Source organism: Panthera pardus, unplaced genomic scaffold (assembly GCF_024362965.1).
Source record: "Panthera pardus isolate Hobbes unplaced genomic scaffold, ASM2436296v1 HiC_scaffold_16, whole genome shotgun sequence".
NCBI classification, from domain to species: Eukaryota; Metazoa; Chordata; class Mammalia; order Carnivora; family Felidae; genus Panthera; species Panthera pardus.
The window spans coordinates 83548626-83569161 of record NW_026526721.1 but is presented as its reverse complement, the minus strand read 5'-3'; the positions used below and the strand labels follow the sequence as shown (position 1 = coordinate 83569161).

Sequence of the window (20536 nt, the reverse complement as noted above, 5' to 3'; positions counted from 1 at the left end):
AAATTCTTTCTCTCTCTGCCTCTGTCCCCCATTTGTGCATGCTCGCTCTGTCTCTCTCTCTCTCTCTCTCTCTCATAAAATTAGAATACTTTTAATTGAGTTCTAAGAGTTTTTTTTTACTCTAGATACAAGACCCTTAACAAATAAATAATTTGCAAATATTTTCCCCCATAATGTGTGTTCTAGTTCTGCTTGTTTTTAAACTCAAAACATTTTTTTCCAACTTTTTAGCAGTTACTCATTTTTATTTTCTACTAAAATTTAATGATTTCTTTTACTTACCATTGTTTCTTGCATACCACCTCTTCCCTTTGGATTTACTTTTATTTTTAATGAAATACATTCTTTTGTAGGGGTGATCTGTTTCAGTTTTTATGTCTTTATTTCATAATTATTATTGAACACTAATTTAGGTACAGAATTCTAGATTAACATTTACTTTCACTCAATATTGAAGATACTACTTATTCCATTGCTTTCTGACATTTATAATTGCTGGTATAAAATATGTTTTTAATCTAATTGCCATTTGTTAGTAATCTGTGTTACATGGATTTTAGGGTTATCTCTTTGTCCTTGATATTTTGTAATTTTATTGTGCTGTATCTATAATATTTTTTCATGTTTTTCCTACTCTGTACTTGTGTGTGCTTTCAGTCTGAAGGCTCTTATTAATATGGTTCAGAAAATTTTTCAGCTATTTTTTTTCTTTAAATATTGCTTCTCAAAGAATAAAATCATTCCATTTGCAGTAACATGGATGGAACTGGAGGGTATTATGCTAAGTGAAATAAGTCAGTCAGAGAAAGATAGATATCATATGTTTTCACTCATATGTAGATCTTGAGAAACTTAACAGAAGACCATGGGAGAAGGGAAGGGGAAAAATAGTTACAGAGAGGGAGGCAAACCATAAGAGACTTAAATACAGAGAACAAACAGAGGGTTGATGAGGGGTGGGGGAGAGGGGAAAGTGGGTGATGGGCATCCAGGAGGGCACTTGTTGGGATAAGTACTGGGTGTTGTGTGTAAGCCAGTTTGACAATAAATTATATTAAAAATACATACATACATACATACATACATACGTACATACTGCTTCTCAGCCTCTAATGTTCTCAGTCTAGAACTCTTGCTTGATACTACTCTGTCTTCTATGGCTTTTAAACTTCTTTTTCATATTTCTCATGTATTTTCTCTCTGTGTTGCTTTCACTGTGAATACCTTAGTTCTAGCTTCCAGTTCACTAATTCTCACACCTGTGTCCAATCTAGAGTTCATACTGTCTTCTGAATATTTAAGTGATTTTTTTATTTCCATATTTATTGGACCTCTTTCAGTTTTGTCTGTTTTTGATGCATATCTGTGTGGTTTTTCTCATAATATTTTCTTTTAAAAAAAGAGATATTATTGTTACCTCTTTGGAGGTTTTATACATATTTAAAGGTACACAAATTTTTTTCAGCTTCCTTTCAGTTGAACCTGACTCTAGGACCCAGATACAAAGGGATGCTATTAATCCTTATCATGTCAAAGGATTTGAACTTCAGACTGCCTGTTTCTAGACATGGAGTCCCAAAGGCTCAACCCTTGATTACAGAAATGATTATCTAGATATTTTAAACTTAGCTAAGTCTTTTCTTTTTAATTTTTAAATGTTTTTATTTTCGAGAGAGACCAAACACAAGTAGGGGAGGGGCAGAGAGAGAGAGGGAGACAGAATTGGAAGCAGGCTCCAAGCTCAGAGCTGTCAGCACAGAGCGTGATGCAGGACTTGAACCCGTGAACCTGGAGATCATGACCTGAGCTGAAGTTGGATGCTTGACTGACTGAATCACCTGGGCAGCCCAAGTCTTCTTAATTAAAGAAAACCAGGTATTTTATTCATCTTTGCTTTTGTGAAGCAAAGGGAAGAGCTCACAGTATAGACTTTTCCAAGGCCAGTAACAAATATCAGCAGCAAGACTTGAACCTAGAGAGTTTTTCCAGAGAGCTTAGCAGTGTAGGAGAGAATTAGCAGTAGCAGCAGTTTTCCCTGTATCTCTCTTTCCCAATCCTGCCACCTTAAATCTGCTCAAGAGTGAGGCAACACTAGGGAATGAGTTAGGAGAAGAAATTTCTAGGCAACAGTGGTACTCTGGAGACACAAGTGACAGGTTTGTAGAGGAAGAGGAGAGAAGTGGTGGAGAGTTCCTGTAGTTATTCAGCTATAGCCATTCTCAAGTTGACACAATATTTTAGGTACCAGAAGTTGTTAGAACTTGCTTGTACCTTAGTGTATATCCTCTTGAAAATGTTATCTACTATAAAATGCAATATATATAAATTGATTTTGAACAGCATGGCAAGTTTTTTTGTTTTTTCGTTTTTTTTTACAGTTTTCATGTTTTTAATTTCCTTTTTGTCTTGAACCTTGGGAGATCAAAAATTTATTTTGAAGTTTGACAAGTTTGTGATGTTGAAATAGATATTAGAAATGATGAAAAGAGATAGGATGGTTGTCCATTTTAATTAATAACTCTTATTACACCTGTAATGGAATTATGTCACATTTAACTCTATTAAGAAGGATGTATTTGATAATCTTCTAAAGGGAAAAAAGTGAGTCATCTAAGGAGTTACTGCTATTTCAGTTAAAATTTTACTCATTTTACTTGATATTTTGTTTCTTTTTTTGTGTGTTTAAGAGGCCTTATTTTTTCTAAATGAAGTTTTATATAGAACAGAGGCCCTTGGGGCGTCTGGGTGGCTCAGTCAGTTGGGTGTCTGACTTCGGCTCAGGTCATGATATCACAGCTCGTGAGTTCAAGCCCCGCATCAGGCTCTGTGCTGACAGCTCAGAGCCCGGAGACTGCTTGGGATTCTGTGTCTCCCTCTCTGCCCCTCCCCTGCTCATACTCTCTCTCTCTCTCTCAAAAGTAAATAAACATTAAAAAAATAAATAAATAAAAAGAACAGAGGCCCTGACTTCTCATTTTGGTATTTCCACAGTACCAAGCATACTACCTAGTATATAGTCAGTGCTCATAATATTTATAAGTTGTATTTTTTAAAAATTAATAGGATAATTTAATAAAGGACATACTAAGTAGTTTGATATTTCAGAATGCTCAGATATCTTTACTCACATTTGGTACAGTGCCTCACATTGTATCAAGCACATCTTTTCCAATAAATACTTGTGTTACTTATTGGTATTGTAAGATTTTGCTCTGAAGAAAGAGTCTTTTGCAATGAGTGCAGTTGGCAGATAAAGCGTAAGTAGTTGTAGTCAGTTCATCTTAATCATATGTACATAGGAAATTGTTTCTTCACTCATATCTCCTGAGCTACAAAGGGAATATAGATATATTTGCTTATCTCAGTTCTCCACTGTGCTCTTTAATATACAAGTTTGAAAAATGCTAACAAAGGTATAAGGGTGGACTTGATTCTTTACTATTGAAAAACTGGCAAATGGTTCCCTCATGTGTGTTTTCCTGTTGAAATTTAAATGTGAAGGCACAGGCCTCTAACTTAGATGTGCAGGAGACTCCTCCCCTCCTGCCCTTTGTGGTTCCAATTCTTTATGCAACTTTAAAGGAAATTGGTTCATTGCTTACCTGCTAATGTTGTCAACCTTTTTTCCAGCATATATTTGAAGAATTTGAAAACAAAACAAAAAAATTTAAAAACTTAGGTATTTATTAGGGGACAGTGAAAGTCAAAATTCTTAAAATTTTTTTTAATGTTTATTCTATTTTTTTTTAATGTTTCTTTTTTGAGAGAGAGAGAGAGAGAGAGAGAGAGAGAGAGAGAGAGAGAGAGAGAGAATGAGCTGGCGAAGGGCAGAAAGAGAGGGAGACAGAATCTGAAGCAAGCACCAGGCTCTGAGCTGTCAGCACAGAGCCCAACATGGGACTCGAACTCATGAACTGTGAGATCATGACCTGAGCTGAAGTCGGAGGCTTAACTGACCGAGCCACCCAGATGCCCCTAAAATGTTTATTCTTAGAGGGGTGGGTGCAGACAGAGAGAGAGAGAGAGAGAGAGACAGAACCTGAAGCAGGCTCCACGCTTCGAGCTGTCAGCACAGAGCCCAATGCAGGGCTTGAACTCATGAACCCCGAGATCATGACCTGAGCTGAAGTCGGACACTTAACTGACTGAGTCACCCAGGTACCCCTGAAAGTCAAAATTCTTAAGTAATCATAGATGGTTTTGATAATCTTTATACTGTCTCCTAGACCATGAGTTCCCTAATGATGCTAATGATGATGTTTCCCATAGATTGAGATAAAGTTTTCAGTCACTCTATGCAAAATAAGAAAAACTAGGTCAATGTAATGCCCGTGTGTGTGTGTGTGTGTGTGTGTGTGTGTGTGTGTGTGTTTGCTTCAGTTTGTAGATGTGCTTGTTTTTAAGGACTATTTTTTTAACTTTTAAAAAATTAACTTTTTATCTTAGAATAGTTTCAGATTTACAGAGAAGTTGGAAAGATAATACAAAGAATTTGTGTATATTCCCTTCACCCAGTTTCTCTTACTAATATTTTACATTACTAGGTTAAACTTGTTACACTGTGAACTAATATTAATACATTATTATTAAACACTATACTTTATTCAGATGTTAGTTTTTCTACCAGTGTTCTTTCTTCTGCTTCAAAACTCCATCTGGCATAACACATTACATTTAATGATTCCTTGATCCTTCAATAATTTTGTCTTTCTCATAACTTGATTTTTCTCCCTCTTTGCCAGATGCTTCATTTCAAACCTAAAAATATGATTCGCTTACACTAAAAAATACACATATTTTATTTGATTCAGCTGTAATCACTATCCCTACTTCCCCACTCTCTTCTTTACCCCTATTTAATCAATCCATTATAGCCTTTTTAATTTTATTCAAACTGTTGATCAAAGTCACCAGTGATTTCCTAATTATTAAATTCGGTGCTCTTTTTTTCAGTTTTCATCTTTCTTTACAGCATATGAAATAATTCTTTTTTGCAGCTTCTTCCTGTGTTTCTGCCACACCTCTCCTCTCTTTTCCTTCTCTCTGGTGATCTTTCTCCTTTGCTTATTCCTTTTCTCCCACGTGTATCTTAAATGAGAATTCCATCTCTTGCCCTTTTTCTCTTCTTTCACTGTGCACTCATAACAGGCAGTCTCATACATTCTTTGATTTTAACTATCATCTTTATGCTTGCTGGGTTCCTATCCCAAGTCCAACCCTCTTTCCTAACATCTAAACAAAAATATACAGTTGCTTTCTAAATATCTATGCTGGGTGTCCCACATTGAAATGAGAAAATAATTGTAGTTTGATCTTAAATATGTGAGTGGAAATAGGAAATTAGGTGATATGTAAGGTAAATAAGACCTAAATCACTGAAGTTTTATCAACTCCAGGTGGGCAGGGATTAAGTCATCTATTTCTTTATATCACCACTAGTCCTTAGCTTATTACAAAGCATGTAGAAAGTACTCAGTAAATACTCTTTGATTGATTGCTAAAGGAAATTCTTTTCATTACATGTAGAAGTCAAGAACTGTAGATCAGCAGTACAATTTTAATAGTCATTGTGCAGTGTAAACGAACTACTTGCTTCCTGGAAGAAGTGAAAATAGTCTTCTGTGTCTTTTAAAAATACATTTTTAGAATTATGTCAGTTTGACCCAGTGTTGCTAAATAATAATTTTTCTGCTTGAGGTTTAATTTTCAATTTTTTGTACCAGTAGTTTAGGATTTGCTGGGTCCTGTTTGTTTAACCTTGTACATATATGTTTTATTTTCTTCCGAAGCATGTTTTTTAGGTTCCCAGTGCATAAAATTTATAAGACAATTATCATTTTTCCACCCTGCTGTTTTCTACTTTTTGTTTCAGTTCTTGTCTAAATAACTAAATAGGATTCACTCAGCGTGTCTGTTCTTTAATTTCAATATATTTTTATGTTGTTTTTATAATTTTTTACCTAATACATTAGCTTGTTTAAATCTATACTTGAAAATATTTGTTGTGGTTTCCTGGTTTGAATACTGGCAGTACTGCTTATGGTAAAAGCAGCAACTTCTTCCTTGAGGGATTCTGTTATAGACCCAAGACAGTGAGTATTTGTAACTTATATTTTGGTCTTCCAGGTATCTAGTTGCTTTTCAACCCTGTCAGACCCTAACAAATATTTTATGAATGCTACATCCCTTCTTATCCAGTGATAAAATTTAAATCTGTAACCTGCCTACACTAATAACTTCTTTAAAAAATCAACATCAAGGGGCGCCTGGGTGGCTCAGTCGGTTGAGCGTCCGACTTCGGCTCAGGTCACGATCTCGCGGTGTGTGAGTTCGAGCCCCGCGTCGGGCTCTGTGCTGACTGCTCAGAGCCTGGAACCTGTTTCAGATTCTGTGTCTCCCTCTCTCTCTGACCCTCCCCCATTCATGCTCTGTCTCTCTCTGTCTCAGACATGAATAAATGTTAAAAAAAGAAAAAAATTTTAAAAATCAACATCAAAACTGAAGTTGTTACATGAAGAATAGAGAAATACAGTTATATTAAGTAATTTCTATTTCAGAAGGTAAGTGTGCAGTCATAACTTCAGTAGACATAAAGATCAGATATTATAATCATTGTGAATCCATGGCCGCTAATGCAGACTGCTGAAAGTATAGTGTATACTTCCAAGGCATACCTTGGAAATATTGTGGGTTCAGTTCCAGAGCGCTGCATGCAATAAAGTGAGTAACACAACAAAGCAAGTCAAATGAATTTTTTGATTTCCTAGGGCATATAAAATTTATGTTTACACTATATTAAATGTGCAACATTATTATGTCTAAAAAAGCAATGTACATACCTCAGTTTAAAAACACTTTATTGCTAAAAAATGCTAACCATAATGTCAGCTTTCAGCAAGTCATAATCTTTTCCTGGTGGAGGGTCTTGCCTGGATATTGATGGCTGCTTACTGATCAGGGTGATGGTTACTAAAAGTTAGGGTGGCTGTGCCGGTTTCTTAAAATAAGGCATCAATGAACTTTGCTCCATCAGTTGACTCTTTCTTTCATGAAGGTATAGTTTCTCTGTAGCACGTGATACTGCTTGATGACATTTTACTCATACTAAAACTTCTTTCAAAATTGGAGTCAGTCCTCTCAAACTCTGCCACTGCTTTATCAACTACGTTTATGTAATAGTCTAAATCTTTTATTGTCATTTCAACAGTCTCCATAGTATCTTCACTAGGAGTAGATTCTCTTTCAAGAAACCACTTTCTTTGTTCATCCATAAGAAGCAACTCCTCATCCATTAGAGTTTTATCATAAGATTGCAGCAATCCAGCCACATCTTCAGGCTTCACTTTCTAATTTAATTCTATCTAGTTTTCTTGCTATTTCCACCTCGTCTGCAGTTGTTTTCTCCACTGAAATCTTAAACCCCTCAAAATCATCCAGGAGTGTTGGAATCAATGTCTTCCAAACTCCTGCAAATACTGAGATTTTGACCTCTTCCCATGGATCACAGATGTTCTTAATGGTATCCAGAATAGTGAATTCTTTCCAGAAGGTTTTCAGTTTACTTTTCTCAGATGCATCAGAGGAATCCCTCTCTATGGCAGCAATAGCTTTATGAAAAGTTTTTTTTTTTTTTTCTCACTGATTCAAGTTTTTATTTAAATTTTAGTTAACATATGGTAAAATTGGTTTCAGGTGTAGAATTTAGTGATTCATCACTTACATATAACACCAAGTGCTCATCACGACAAGCACCCTCCTTAATGCCCACCACCCATTTAGCCCATCCCCTGCCCACCTCTCTCCATCAACCCTATTTGTTCTCTATAGTTAAGAGTCTCTTATGGTTTGTTTCCCTGTCTGTCTCTTTTTCCCCCTTCCCTATGTTCATCCACTTTGTTTCTTAAATTCCACATATGAGTGAAATCATGGTATTTGTCTTTCTGTGATTTATTTTGCTTAGCATAATACACTCTAACTCCATCCATGCCATTGCAATAGCACAATTTCATTCTTTTTGATGGCTGAGTAATACTCTGTTGTATATATATACCACATCTTCTTTATCCACTCATCAATTGAAGCACTCTTTCGTAGTTTGGTTGTTTGTTGATGGTGCTGCTATAAACACCGGGGTGCATGTGCTGCATTGAATCAGTAGTTTTGTGTCCTTTGGGTAAATACCTTATAGTGCAATTGCTAGGTCATAGAGTAGTTACACTTTTTAACTTTTTGAGGAATGTCCATACTGTTTTCTAGAGTAGCTATACCAGTTGCATTCCTACCAACAGTGTAATAGCATTCCCCTTTTTCCACATCGTCACCAATATATGTTGTTTCCTGTGTTGTTAATTTTAGCTATTCTGACAGGTGTGAGGTGGTATATCATTGTGGTTTTGATTTGTATTTCCCTGATGATGAGTCATGTTGAGCATCTTTTCATGTGTCTGTTGGCCATCTGGATGTCTTCTTTGGAAAAATGTCTATTCGTGTCTTCTGCCCATTTCTTAACTGGATTATTTATTTTGGGAGTGGTGAGTTTGAGAAGTTCTTTATGGATACTAACCCTTTATAAGATACATCACTTGCAAATATCATCTCCCATTCCAAAGATTGTCTTTTAGTTTTGTTGATTGTTTGCTGTACAGAAGCTTTTTATCCTGATCAAGTCCCAGGGTTCATTTTTGCTTTTGTTTCCCTTGCCTCTAATGACATGTCTAGAAAGAAGTTGCTATGGCCAATATCAAAGAGGTTGTTGCTTGTGTTCTCCTCTAGGATTTTGATGGTTTTCTGTTTCACATTTAGGTCTTGAATCCATTTGGAATTTTTTTTGTGTGTGTATGGTGTAAGAAAGTGGTCCAGTTTCATTCTTCTGCATGTTGCTGTCTAGTTTTCCCAACAGCATTTGTCTTGAAGGTCAAAATTACTCCTTTATCTGTGGGCTACAGAACAGATGTTGTGTTAGCAGACATGAAAATAACATTAATCTTGTTGTACATCTCCATCAGAGCTCTAGTTGCATTGTCAATAAGCAGCAGTATTTTAAAAGAAAGCTTTTTGTCTGAACAGTAAAGTTTCAACAGTGGGCTTTAAAAAAATTCAATAAACCATTTTTGTAAACAGATGTGCCATCATCCAGGCCTTGTTTTATTTCTAGAGCACAGGCAGAGTAGATTTAGCATAATTCTTAAAGGACTTAGGATTTTTGGAATGGTAAATTAGCATATTGGCTTCAACTTAAAGTGGCTACAGCTGCATTAGCCCCCTACTAACAAGGGAGTCAGCCTGTCCTTTGAAACTTTGAAGCCAGGTATTGACTTCTCCTCTCTAGCTATGAAAGTCCTAGGTGGCATTTTCTTCTAATACAAGACTGTTTAGTCTATATGGAAAATCTGTTGTTTAGTGTGGCCACCATGATTAATTATCCTAGCTCTGTCTTCTGGATAATTTGCTGCAGCTTCTACATCAGTACTTGCTGCTTCATCTTGAACACTTGTGTTATGGAGGTGGCTTTTTTCCCCCTAAACCTCATGAACCAATCTGCTCTAGGTTCAGACTATTCTTTTGCAGCTTCCTTTCCTCTCAGTCTTCATGGATTAAAGAGGGTGAGGGCCTTGTTCTGGCTAAGGCTTTGGTTGAAGGGAATGTTATTAAAACTGGTTTGATTTTCTGTCTAAGCCATTCTAAAACTTTCTCCATGTAAGAAATAAGGCTGTTTTGTTTTCTTATCATTGGTGTGTTCACTGGAGCAACACTTTTAATTTCCTTCAAGAAAAAAGGAAAAAAAAATTTTTTTCATTCACAGCTTGAATAACTGGTACAAGAGGCCTAGCTTTTGGCCCATATCAGCTTTTGACATGCCCTCACTAAGCTTAATCATTTCTAGATTTGATTAAAGTAAGAGACACGTGACCCTTTCTTTCACTTGAACACTTAGAGGTCCTTGTGGGCTTATTAATTTCAATATTGTTGTGTCTCAGGGAATAGGGAGGCCTAAGGAGAGAAAGAGATGGGGAATGAAGCAGTCAGAGCACACATAGCATTTATTGATGAAGTTCGCCATCTTTAGGTAGAGTTCATGGTGCCCCGTAAAATTACACTAGTAACATCAAAGATCACTGATCACAGATCATTATAACAAATACAACAATAATGAAGATGTGTGAAATAGTGCAAGAATTACCAAAATGTGACACAGAGATGTGAAGTAAGCAAGTGCTGTTGGAAGAAGGGTACCAACAGACTTGTTGACACAGGGTTGCCACAAACTCCATTTGTGAAGAACACAGTATCTACAAAATGCAATAAAATAGGTATGCCTGTATTGGTGACTCAAATTCAAGTGACATTTCCTTTGGTGATGTAATTTCCTGAAACAGTGAACCAACTGTTTACAAAGTTCTGACAAATCAAACTATTATCTTCCTTCAGTATATGTGGTAGTTGCATTCTTGAAAAATTAATAAATCCATGCAAGATATTTTGTAAATAGAGATTCATATTATTCTAAAGAGATTTTCTATCAGTGCAGATATCAGGCAGGGCATTTGAAAGTTGTCTCACGGGACATTCCTTTGTTGGCAGGACTCTCTAATGCGCTGTAGAATGTCTGATATCTCTGCCCCACCCACCCATCCGTCCATCCACCTACTAATTGTCAGTAGACCCTCCCCCAATCATTGTGAAAATCAATACCAATACTTACTTCTGAAATGGTTCCTAGAAGTCTTCCTTCCTTTTCTTAGGCTCGTTCCCCAAGAGGAGTTTTGACTTTGAGTCATATAATCTTTTAGCTGTAATAGAGAACTACTACATATAGTTCTTTGAGTAAGAATAAGAAGCACACTTAAACAGTCAATCAGAAAAAAATAGATGAGTAGAAAAGTATATGGTCATTCAGAAACATTATTTCAGTAACAGTATTATTTTGGTTGATTTACTAAATGTTAATGCTTGGTATTACATTGTATCTATCTGATAACAGGGACAGCATATGCTTTCATTCTGTGTAAGAGCAAGAGTGTTACAGATTTTGAGCAATATTAAAATTTTTTGTAACTATGGCAACTGAAAGGTAAATTATCTAGATTAAGGAAAGTGGGACCGGTGTGGGACCCGTAGGGGACCGGTAGGAAGTACAGGATTGTTGGGTTTTCTTATTGTTGCTTCTGCTCTTGTTGTTTATTTGGTAGCAGTTTCTTGGTTCTGGCATTCCTGAAATCAGGTTTCTATAAATAAAATTAATGAGGCAATTGTGTATCTTTCTTCCACCCTACTTTTTTTTCCTACTTTTTGTGTCAGTTTTTGCCAAAGTAACTAAATAGGATTCACCCTCTGTCTCTGTCCTTTGACTTGAAGATGCTTTTTCATGCTATTATTTAGAATTTTGTGGTTGTGTCTTTGTTCTTGGTATTTTTAAATATTAAACCTTGTATATACTGTGTAAAAGATATGGTTTTTGATTGACTACATGTCTCTAGCCTTTCTCAGAGTTGTAATCCATTGCTTCTGTTATTCTAATTAGGACCTACAAAACCATCTTCATTGCCATTGCTGTGTACCATTGTGAGGGGAGAAGGTAAAGGTTCAGAAGTATTTGAAAAACTGGGTAGAAATTTTTTACTTAGTTACCTCTAATTTGGATACCACAGTTAGAAGATTTACCAGTTTCACTTCTTGTCCAGCCAGTGTTCAACCTGATAGGCAGAACAATAGCAAATAAATAAATAAATAAATAAATAAATTTTTTAAAAAAAATCAAATTTAGCGTTCTTTGTGATTTTTAAATTTGATCTAAACTAAAACAGCCTCACACATTTATTTTTTTATCATAAATGTCTCTGTTGCCATACATGGAAAACACCAGCGTGACAAACAAAAGAAATTAAATATTATGGTTGAATTGTGATCGAATAGGGCTCTTCTAATCCAGAAAACCCATGGGAAATTTTCAGATGGCTAAAATTGATATTTTTAATTGTGGTAAAATATATGTAACATAAAATTTACCATTTTAACCATTTTCAAGTTTACTGTTCTGTGGCATTAAGTACATTCACATTGTTGTGCATATCACCACCGTCCATCTCCTGAACTTTTTCATCTTCCAAAACTGAAACTTTGTACCCATTAAACACAAACTCCCTGTTCCCCTGTTCACTAAACATCTGGCAAACTGAATTTGACTATCTCTTACATAAAGAATCATACAGCATTTGTTCTTGGCATAATGTCTTCCAGGTATATCCATATTGTAGCATGTGTCCGAATTTCCTTTTTTAAGGCTGAGTAATAGCTCATTGTGTGTATATACCATATTTTGCTTATCCATTCATCTGTCGATGAACATTTGTGTTGCTTCCACCTTTTGGCTATTGTGAATAATACTCGTATTATTCAATATATCTGTGTACAAATATCTGTTCAAGTCTCTGCTTTTACATTTTTTGTATGTACCCAGAGGTGGAATTGATGGATCATATGATCATTGTGTTTACTTCTTTTGAAGAGCCTCCATAATATTTCCACAGAGGCTGTACCACTTTACATTTCCACTGGCAGTATACAAGGATTCCAATTTCTCCATATCCTTGCCAATACTAATTATTTTGTTTTGGTTTGTTTTGATAGTAGCCATCCCAGTAGGTGGCTAAGTGGTACCTCATGGTTTTGATTTGCATATCCCTAATAGAACTTGGTTTCTTTGACATCCAGAAATGAACCCCAACCAACTGTAAAGTTATAATAAATGGTTTTGATAATAAGATAAATCTAAGAACAGCAGAATGAAAAGCTTCTTATTAGCCTCTCTTTCATTAGTAACGATGGGTTTCACTCTACAGGATCACTTTTAAAGTTTTTCCTTTTTCTTTTAAATATCATTGAATTTAAATTCAATTTGGTAGAAAAGTTATTGTTAAAAATATTTAAAAACTAAACTTAGAACCTCAAAACTACAGAATTTATTGTATCCAGTAAATTATTCATTAATTTCAGTAATTATTCATTAAATAATTAGCACATACTATCTTTAAGGATCTTGTAGTCTGGGGACACCTGGGTGGCTCAGTTAATTAAGCATCTGACTTTTGATTTTGGCTCAGGTCATGATCTCACTGGTTCCTGAGTTTAAGCCCCACATCGGGCTCCATGCTGACAGTGCAGAGCCTGCTTGGGATTCTCTCTCTCCCCCTCCCCTGCTTGCACAATCTTTCTCTCAAAATAAATAAATAAGCTTAAAAAAAAAATCTTACAGTCTGGAGGGGGAGCTGGATATACAGCCAAGTAATTACTAATCTGTGTAATAAAATCTATAATGAGAGTATATAAAAGGTTTGTTGGGCATAATAACAAATGCCTTCCTTTGTTTCTGGGGAAAAAGAAGTGTCAGGGAAAGCTCCATTGAGAAGGAACCTCTTAAGCTGAAACTTGAAGGATGAAGAGGCTTTTGCTGGAGGTAAATGTTGGCACAGAAAAATCAAGTTTGGGAAGTAATATAATCTATCAGAGATGAGCTTCCTGTAATGAAGCATTGACAGATGATTTAAGAATTTTGGAGTCAAAGGTCACTCTAAATTTTATATCCTGTAGTTAGTCAGTCCTAACCTACCCCTGCATTTAAGCCAACTTCCTGGAAGCCCAGACTGGTTTGATAGATGGAGAACAACCTTAAGTCCTAAAATGAAAATTATGTAACAGGAAACAAAAATGTTTAATTATTGTGTTTGTTTACATCACAAGTATTTTAAGTTATTCTCTATCACCTTCCATTGTTAACAGTGTAAAATTATCTTGCCCTTACAGTACCTTCATATAGGTATATTTTATTTAAAGTCTATGTCCAGGAAATAATAATTCACAATTAAGTTTATAGATTTGGTAAAATACACTAAATCATTCTTCCCCAGAATCATCATATTTTTACTAGGCCATTTTCATGTGCCTGTGTACATTGGAGGATACAGCCAACAAAAAATTACTTTTTGTCATATAAAGCATGTGATTAAAGCTTTTGTTCATTTATTTTAATAACAGTGGTATTGCAGTGTTGACTCTGCAGCTTTTTGGGTTTTTTGATGTATGGTTTGTCTTGAAGCTTTTTCTTTATATTTTAGAGGGAATAGATCACATATAAGAATAAGAAGCACGGATTTACTTTGATCACTGTGAACTCTAAAGATGATATTTTCTTAGTTATTGTAAAGAAGTGTAACAGTTTTAATTATAGGACTACAGTTTTAGCCATTGTTAGCGTTTTATTTGTAATATTTGTAATTTTCCTAAAATCTTTGGGATTTTAAGATTACGGAGAGGCTGGTATATTTGGTAGGAAAATGTAAAACGTAGTGATTCATTTCCAAGTACTGCTGTGTGCCAGAGACCAACTTCTAAAAATTATAAAGCTATTTAGTGGTTTGGTTTCCCTAGATCGCATCAGTTTTTGGTTATAAAAGGAATCTCTTTCAAACCATTCCTATGTGTTGTCAGTTTGTTCCCAAGATGCCATCATGAGATTTTTTCTACCTTATCTGCTTTTTCTTTTTAAATACCTATGAATTTAACGTATGCTCACAAATCCAGACTGAAAAGAGGTTTTAAATTTCATACTTTTATAGAATATGAGAGTTTTTTATTTTTAAATTATTTACAGTTGTGTGTTTCCAAAGCTTGTATCCTACTTTTCAGCAGGAATTAAAATAAAATTAGGGTGGCTAGAATAGTATTAATCTATCTAAATTCCTTTCCCTAGGGCAAGGTGAATCAGGAAAAAGGAGCAGGCTAGCATCAAGGGGTTGAAGGTGTGAATGGGTAGTCTGAGATGACAGCAGAATATGTGATGTGTGCCAACCTTGGCATGTAGCCTTGACCAAGTGATTAGGAAGTTCAGACTGTATTTCTTTCTTAGTGCCATGACTTGCTATTAATGCTTGCTAGAAAAGTGTGAAACTGTACTTGAACTTCACACTAACAGTATAGTTATACACTTAATTTTGGTCACGTTTGTTTTGGCTCCTGTTAAAGAGTAGAGGTGTTATTGAAACATAAAGATTCTCTTGTGTTGTTTTTAAAATCTGCAATATTGAGATGGAGAACTGATTACAAAAGCAAGACTTTAGATAAGTGGTTTTAAGCTTCTTTACATCATGAGAAACCGATGAAACCTATCCTCACTCTCATTGGAAAAATGCACATGTTAAGTGAATCTGCATACAGTTTCAGAGATTCACAGACCTGAAGTCCATTTATGGATCCTGCCCTAAGTCACTTTCTTTATTTTTGGACAGTGTTATTCTTTTATTTAGTTGTGGCTGGCTTAATTTGTTGCAGAGAAGACGATGCTAATGAACTGAAGTTAGAGGTTTGATTTCGATAAGGGACAGCTAGGTGTACTTATACTGCAGTCACAAATATAAAATTTAACCGTTTTTGTGGAAAAAATAACATCCACACATATATACATGCCATTGATTATAAAATGATTGAATGAGATCATGTGAATTAATTACAACTGAAAAAAACTCAAAATACGTAGGTGGATTTTGTAGCATCTTTGGGAATTAAGGAAAAACTCCTCAATCTCCTTTTGGAATTATCTAATGTTAAATTACCATATTTTGGAATATACTGATTTTGCACTTAAAATTCAGTTTAAAATTGGTTTTATTTTTGGAACATTTCAATATATTCCCTTGAAATAATTGTAGGAATCTAAGGAGTTTCAAACTTTAGTATGTGATTACTGGTACAGTCAGTAGAGATGAATGGAGAAGGATGTTTGCATCCTAGGAAGTCATGAATGAGATGTTGCAATAGTAACATATATAAATAACATACATATTTTAGGGGAGTCTTTGTTTTGCACTTTGTTTCTTAACTTTAGATGTACTTAGTAATAAATTCCAGTCTTGGTGGAATTTAGTGAAAAATAAAATTCTGTATCAGTGGTTCTTAGTCTCAATTGTCTTGACATCTTCCTAAAGATTTATATATTCTTTCAGACCCACAAATGTACTTTCTTTTTTCTTTAATTTATTCCAGAAACTTACATACATGGTATGTAATTTGCTGTTATTTTTACGTGGTTTCAAAGTGGATGTGGAATAAATATGCTTCATGTAGTCTAATGTTTCAGTTACCAGTGTGTCCCTCTTATATAACTTTATGAACTTTATTGGCAAACTTCCTGTGAACCCCCTTTGAGAAATACAGGCATGGACTATAGCAGTAGCATGCCAACTCTTTATTCATTTATTTGTTGAGTTAGGGCATATTATGATTTGCTTGAGTAATTAACAAATCACATAATCCTACATGGATTAGCATAGTACTTAACCTCAATACATATTTGTTGAATGAATAAATAGCACATATCTTTAAGGTGATTGCAGTATTCTAGATAGAGCAGTAAGTTCCAACTCTGATTATGAGGCTTGCCTTTCCCCCCCTCCATAAGTTATTATAGGGAAAAATTGTGAAATGTTTAAAGGAAAATTTAGGAAGAAGATAAATATGCATGCCATATTTTATCCTTGAAGAAACTGATTTTGAAATCAGACACATAATGGCACATTCACATCCACAAAATGTGGTCATCACTATAAATAGCATAAGCAAATAAAATGAAACTTCATGGTTTTTTTATGGAGCATACAAATGCATTTAATTTTCACAGTCTTGTAGTAGCTGTTTCTAAGATCACAGAATAAAAATTTTTAAACCAAGAATGACAGCAGTTGAAATCTATACATAGCACTGTTAATATTCTGATGTGCTAAACAAAATATACCTCTAGGTAATATGGGAATTTCCACTATCTGTGTATGTATGTACTTAGTGGAAATTTTACAAGGATGCCAAGCATCAAATGGCAGCCACATTACTTACTTAGTAGATTACTAAATTAGAGTCCTTAATGGCTACAAGTAGATCATTGTAATTACAAATACCAGCTTTAGTTAACTTTTTCCTTACTTAGTAGCAATAGTAGAGCCACAAACAAAGGTCTTGCTTTTGGTGGTTGCTTTCATCCTGTCATAGGATTGCCAAGATCTGCCAAAAGAGTATTGAAGACTCACTTGCCACCTAGGAAAATAGTAAAATACTGTGGGAATAAAGTATCAGCATTCTTGTCCCAGTGAAAACTTTTACATTGGAGATCATTGATAAATGTACCTCGAAAAATGGTTTCCTAAATTTGAGGCCAGAATTACATCTCCACATTTCAGGGATTCAACTGATAATATGACTACCACAAAGAGATGATTATGTGGAGTGAATCTAGGCAGGACCCTACCCAGTGCATTGTGAGTCTCGTGGGATCAAAGTTCTTTGAAACCAAGTTGATCTGGGTGTGGAAGAAGTAAAATATAAACCTCTGTCATCAGATGTAGTAGGTGCTGATTAGGCTATAGGTACACAGAACTTCCACATCACTGAGTAGGAATCCATCTTAAGAGAAAGGCAAGGAACCCCTAGGAATGAAAGGGAAGGAAAGAAATACTGTCCTCAAATGCTTCTGTAGATCTTCTACATGATTTTCCCCCCTTACAGTAGCATTTCTAACAGTATGGATTATTTTTCATTACCAAAGGTATTACCTAAGTGTTTATTTGAAGATAATATGTTAGTTTACCTGGGAAAGAAAAATATATATGCCTTAACTCTGCTAGTAATTAGATTGAGCCTATATGCAGTTCAAGGCCAGTAATAATATCTGCAATCTGGTCAGTTAAATAAAACCAGCAATAAAGAATCATAACAACTAACCTTCTTAGTCATTATTTTTCTTTTGCTTGGTCTTAGGGTTTTGACCCACCACATCAAAGTGACACAAGAACTATTTACATAGCCAACAGGTTTCCTCAGAATGGCCTTTACACACCTCAGAAATTTATAGATAACCGGATCATTTCATCTAAGGTAAGGATTAACACTTATTAAAACTATAGATATGTTCCATTTTGTTTTGAAAAGTAATTTATTTATTCCAGTATACATTTATATCCTTAAAAATTCAAGGAAATGGTGTTTGGTAAATATATCTTACCCAAAATTGTGAACTGTAAAATAAAAGGAGTTGCCAGTTGCTTATACCAGGTAACTAACATGCCAAAAATTATCCCTAGTTGCAATTAAACTGAGGAACTAAATATTTATACGGTGTGCCAGGTACTATGTTAGGTACATCTCATATCATTTAATTCATACAGCAACTCTGAGATCGCTTTTACAAAGTGTTATACTCATTTTATATTTGTGTCTTTAATTAAAGTGTTGGGAAATAATTTACCCAGAGTTGCACACTAAATGACAGGATTGGAGTTTGAACTCAGTTCTGTGTGACTTTAAAGCCTGACTTCCTCTAATTTTATCACTCTTCTGTAAACAAGAAATTTACATATATAGTACCAAGGTACTGCTTCACTCACGTATTCTTCCTTGTTTCATTTTTTTCTATAACATTTTTAAGATGTCTTTGTTTATTTTGAAACTGAAGATTACAGGTTAATGCTGTCCCAGTAAACTTTTCTCATGATGAAGGAAACGTTTTCTGTGCTACTATGATAACCAGTAGCTGTTTAGGGCTAGTTAGGCCTTATAATATGGCTAATGCCACTGAAAAACATAATTTTTAATTAAATCTTAATTTATTTTCGATTAAGTGTCAGGAGCCATATGCAACTACTGGTTACCTATTGGAAAGTGCAGTTAGGATGTGAATCAGACTAAGAGTAAAGTTTTCCTTAGATCATTGCCATTGTTTGATAGACCACTTTAAGAAGCATCTTTGTACTGCTCCTTCTCTGCCTTCCAGAGTAACTAATTGTATCTCTGTCATCCTGCTCTCCTCTTTCCCAAGAGTATTGTCTTAGGTCAGTGGTTTCTTTGTTCTGCCCCTTTTCTCATCCTTCACATTATTTACAGATGCAACATACCCATTAGTGAGATCTGTCATTTTGGACAGTGGTTCTAAAGCAGAGGGCAGGAAGGGAAAATGTTAGAATCTAGGGTAATAGAAGAGCTTTAGATTAATGACACAGTTCTTAGTAAATCATGCAAGAAGTAAAAGTCCTTGAAAATTTTAAGTTTTTTTTTAACTTTGTGTATAATTTATATATAGTAAAATTTCACCAATTTTAAGTGTACAATTTGATGAGTTTTGACAAATGTATAGCATCATGGGACTACCACAACCAAGATAAAGAGTATATCCAGAAGTAAAAAGTTAGCAGCCAGTCCCCCTCCTCCTCATCTCTAGCACTAGCAACCACTGATCTGTTTTCTATAACTATAGTTTCACCTTTTCTAGAATATCACATAAATATAGTCATGTAGTATGAGTCTTCTCTGTCTGACTTCATTTCATGTAACGGTAATCTTGAGATTGATCTTTGTTGTTGCATATATCAGTAGTTCACTCCTTTTTGGTGTAGAGTTTAGCTATCATCCTGGGTTTGGATGGTTTACATTCTGAATTTGGGTCATTTTCCTTGCCTGGTTCTTTCACTACCAGTGTTTTCTTCCCCTTAAATTTCCATCTAGTTTTCCAGCCCTGAATTCAAATCTGTCATATTTTGTGATAAGGGTATAATTTTTCTCCCTACTGTTTGCTGCCATAGCTGTGAGAGTTGGATAGTGTCTCCAGGTTAAGAAGCCATAGTTTACAATTCATATTCCTATTCCTTTCATTTGCACTTTTTAAAAATTAAACTCTCTTCTAGTTTCTATCTATATTTTGGATACTTTCCAGGATCCATTTTAAAATCTAGTTTTTGTAATCTCATCTGCTGTGAGTAACAGGACCACTTTAGTCCTCTGCCAGTATTGAAAGCTGAGTGTCCTGGAAAATTTGGGAGATTAAATATCTTTATATGATCGTATTCATATGCAGCAGTATTACGGTTCATGTTTTTGACCACAGTTTTAAAAATGTAGATATTTAAATAAACATTGCTTTTTTAAAAGCATATAAGGACTGTCTCTCTCATTATTCCCTTATTTATTCTACTAGTAATTTCTCACGTCCCTTCCAAACCAGATTACCTGCTATTCCATAAACCCATGTTGAACTTCCCTACTACTGTGCCTTTGCTGTGATTTCATGTGATTAACCACTTCTTTTTAAATGTAGATTATATTTTTTGCAGAGGTTATAAATTTCATGTTTTTATGGAAATAGAAAGTTCATGTTCTTGACCACAGATTCAGGAATGTGGATATTTATATACAATGTCCATTTTTTTCTTGACCATAAATGAGGCTTTTAAAAAAATTCCCTTTGTACTACCTTTCTGCTCCCTTTTTATTCCCTTAAACTCTTCTGGACTGTATTATTTTCTGTCCCACAAAGTCATGATGAACTTTGCTCTTCTCTGCCTGTGTTCGTGCTGTCCTCTTTTCCTGAAATGGTATCTCTCTCTTTGCCCCCTATTTTCAGCCTGTTGAATGTTGCCCTATTAAAGCCCATGTTGAATATGACCTTTCTCATTAAATTTTTCTCTCACTGACTGCTTTTCATTTTAATTCTTTGTATATTCCT

General features: G+C 35.0%; 1 protein-coding gene across 7 annotated transcripts in view; it reads left to right on the top strand.

Annotated features, from left to right (window-relative positions):
* ATP11B (ATPase phospholipid transporting 11B (putative)) overlaps positions 1 to 20536 on the top strand; it is a 126700-nt gene that overhangs the window by 11037 nt on the left and 95127 nt on the right. For all 7 annotated transcript variants that reach the window (XM_019463268.2, XM_019463267.2, XM_019463269.2 and 4 more), the window contains exon 2: positions 17800 to 17916. In XM_019463268.2, the coding sequence (XP_019318813.1) occupies positions 17800 to 17916 (117 nt within the window). The remainder of the gene's footprint in view (positions 1 to 17799; positions 17917 to 20536) is intronic.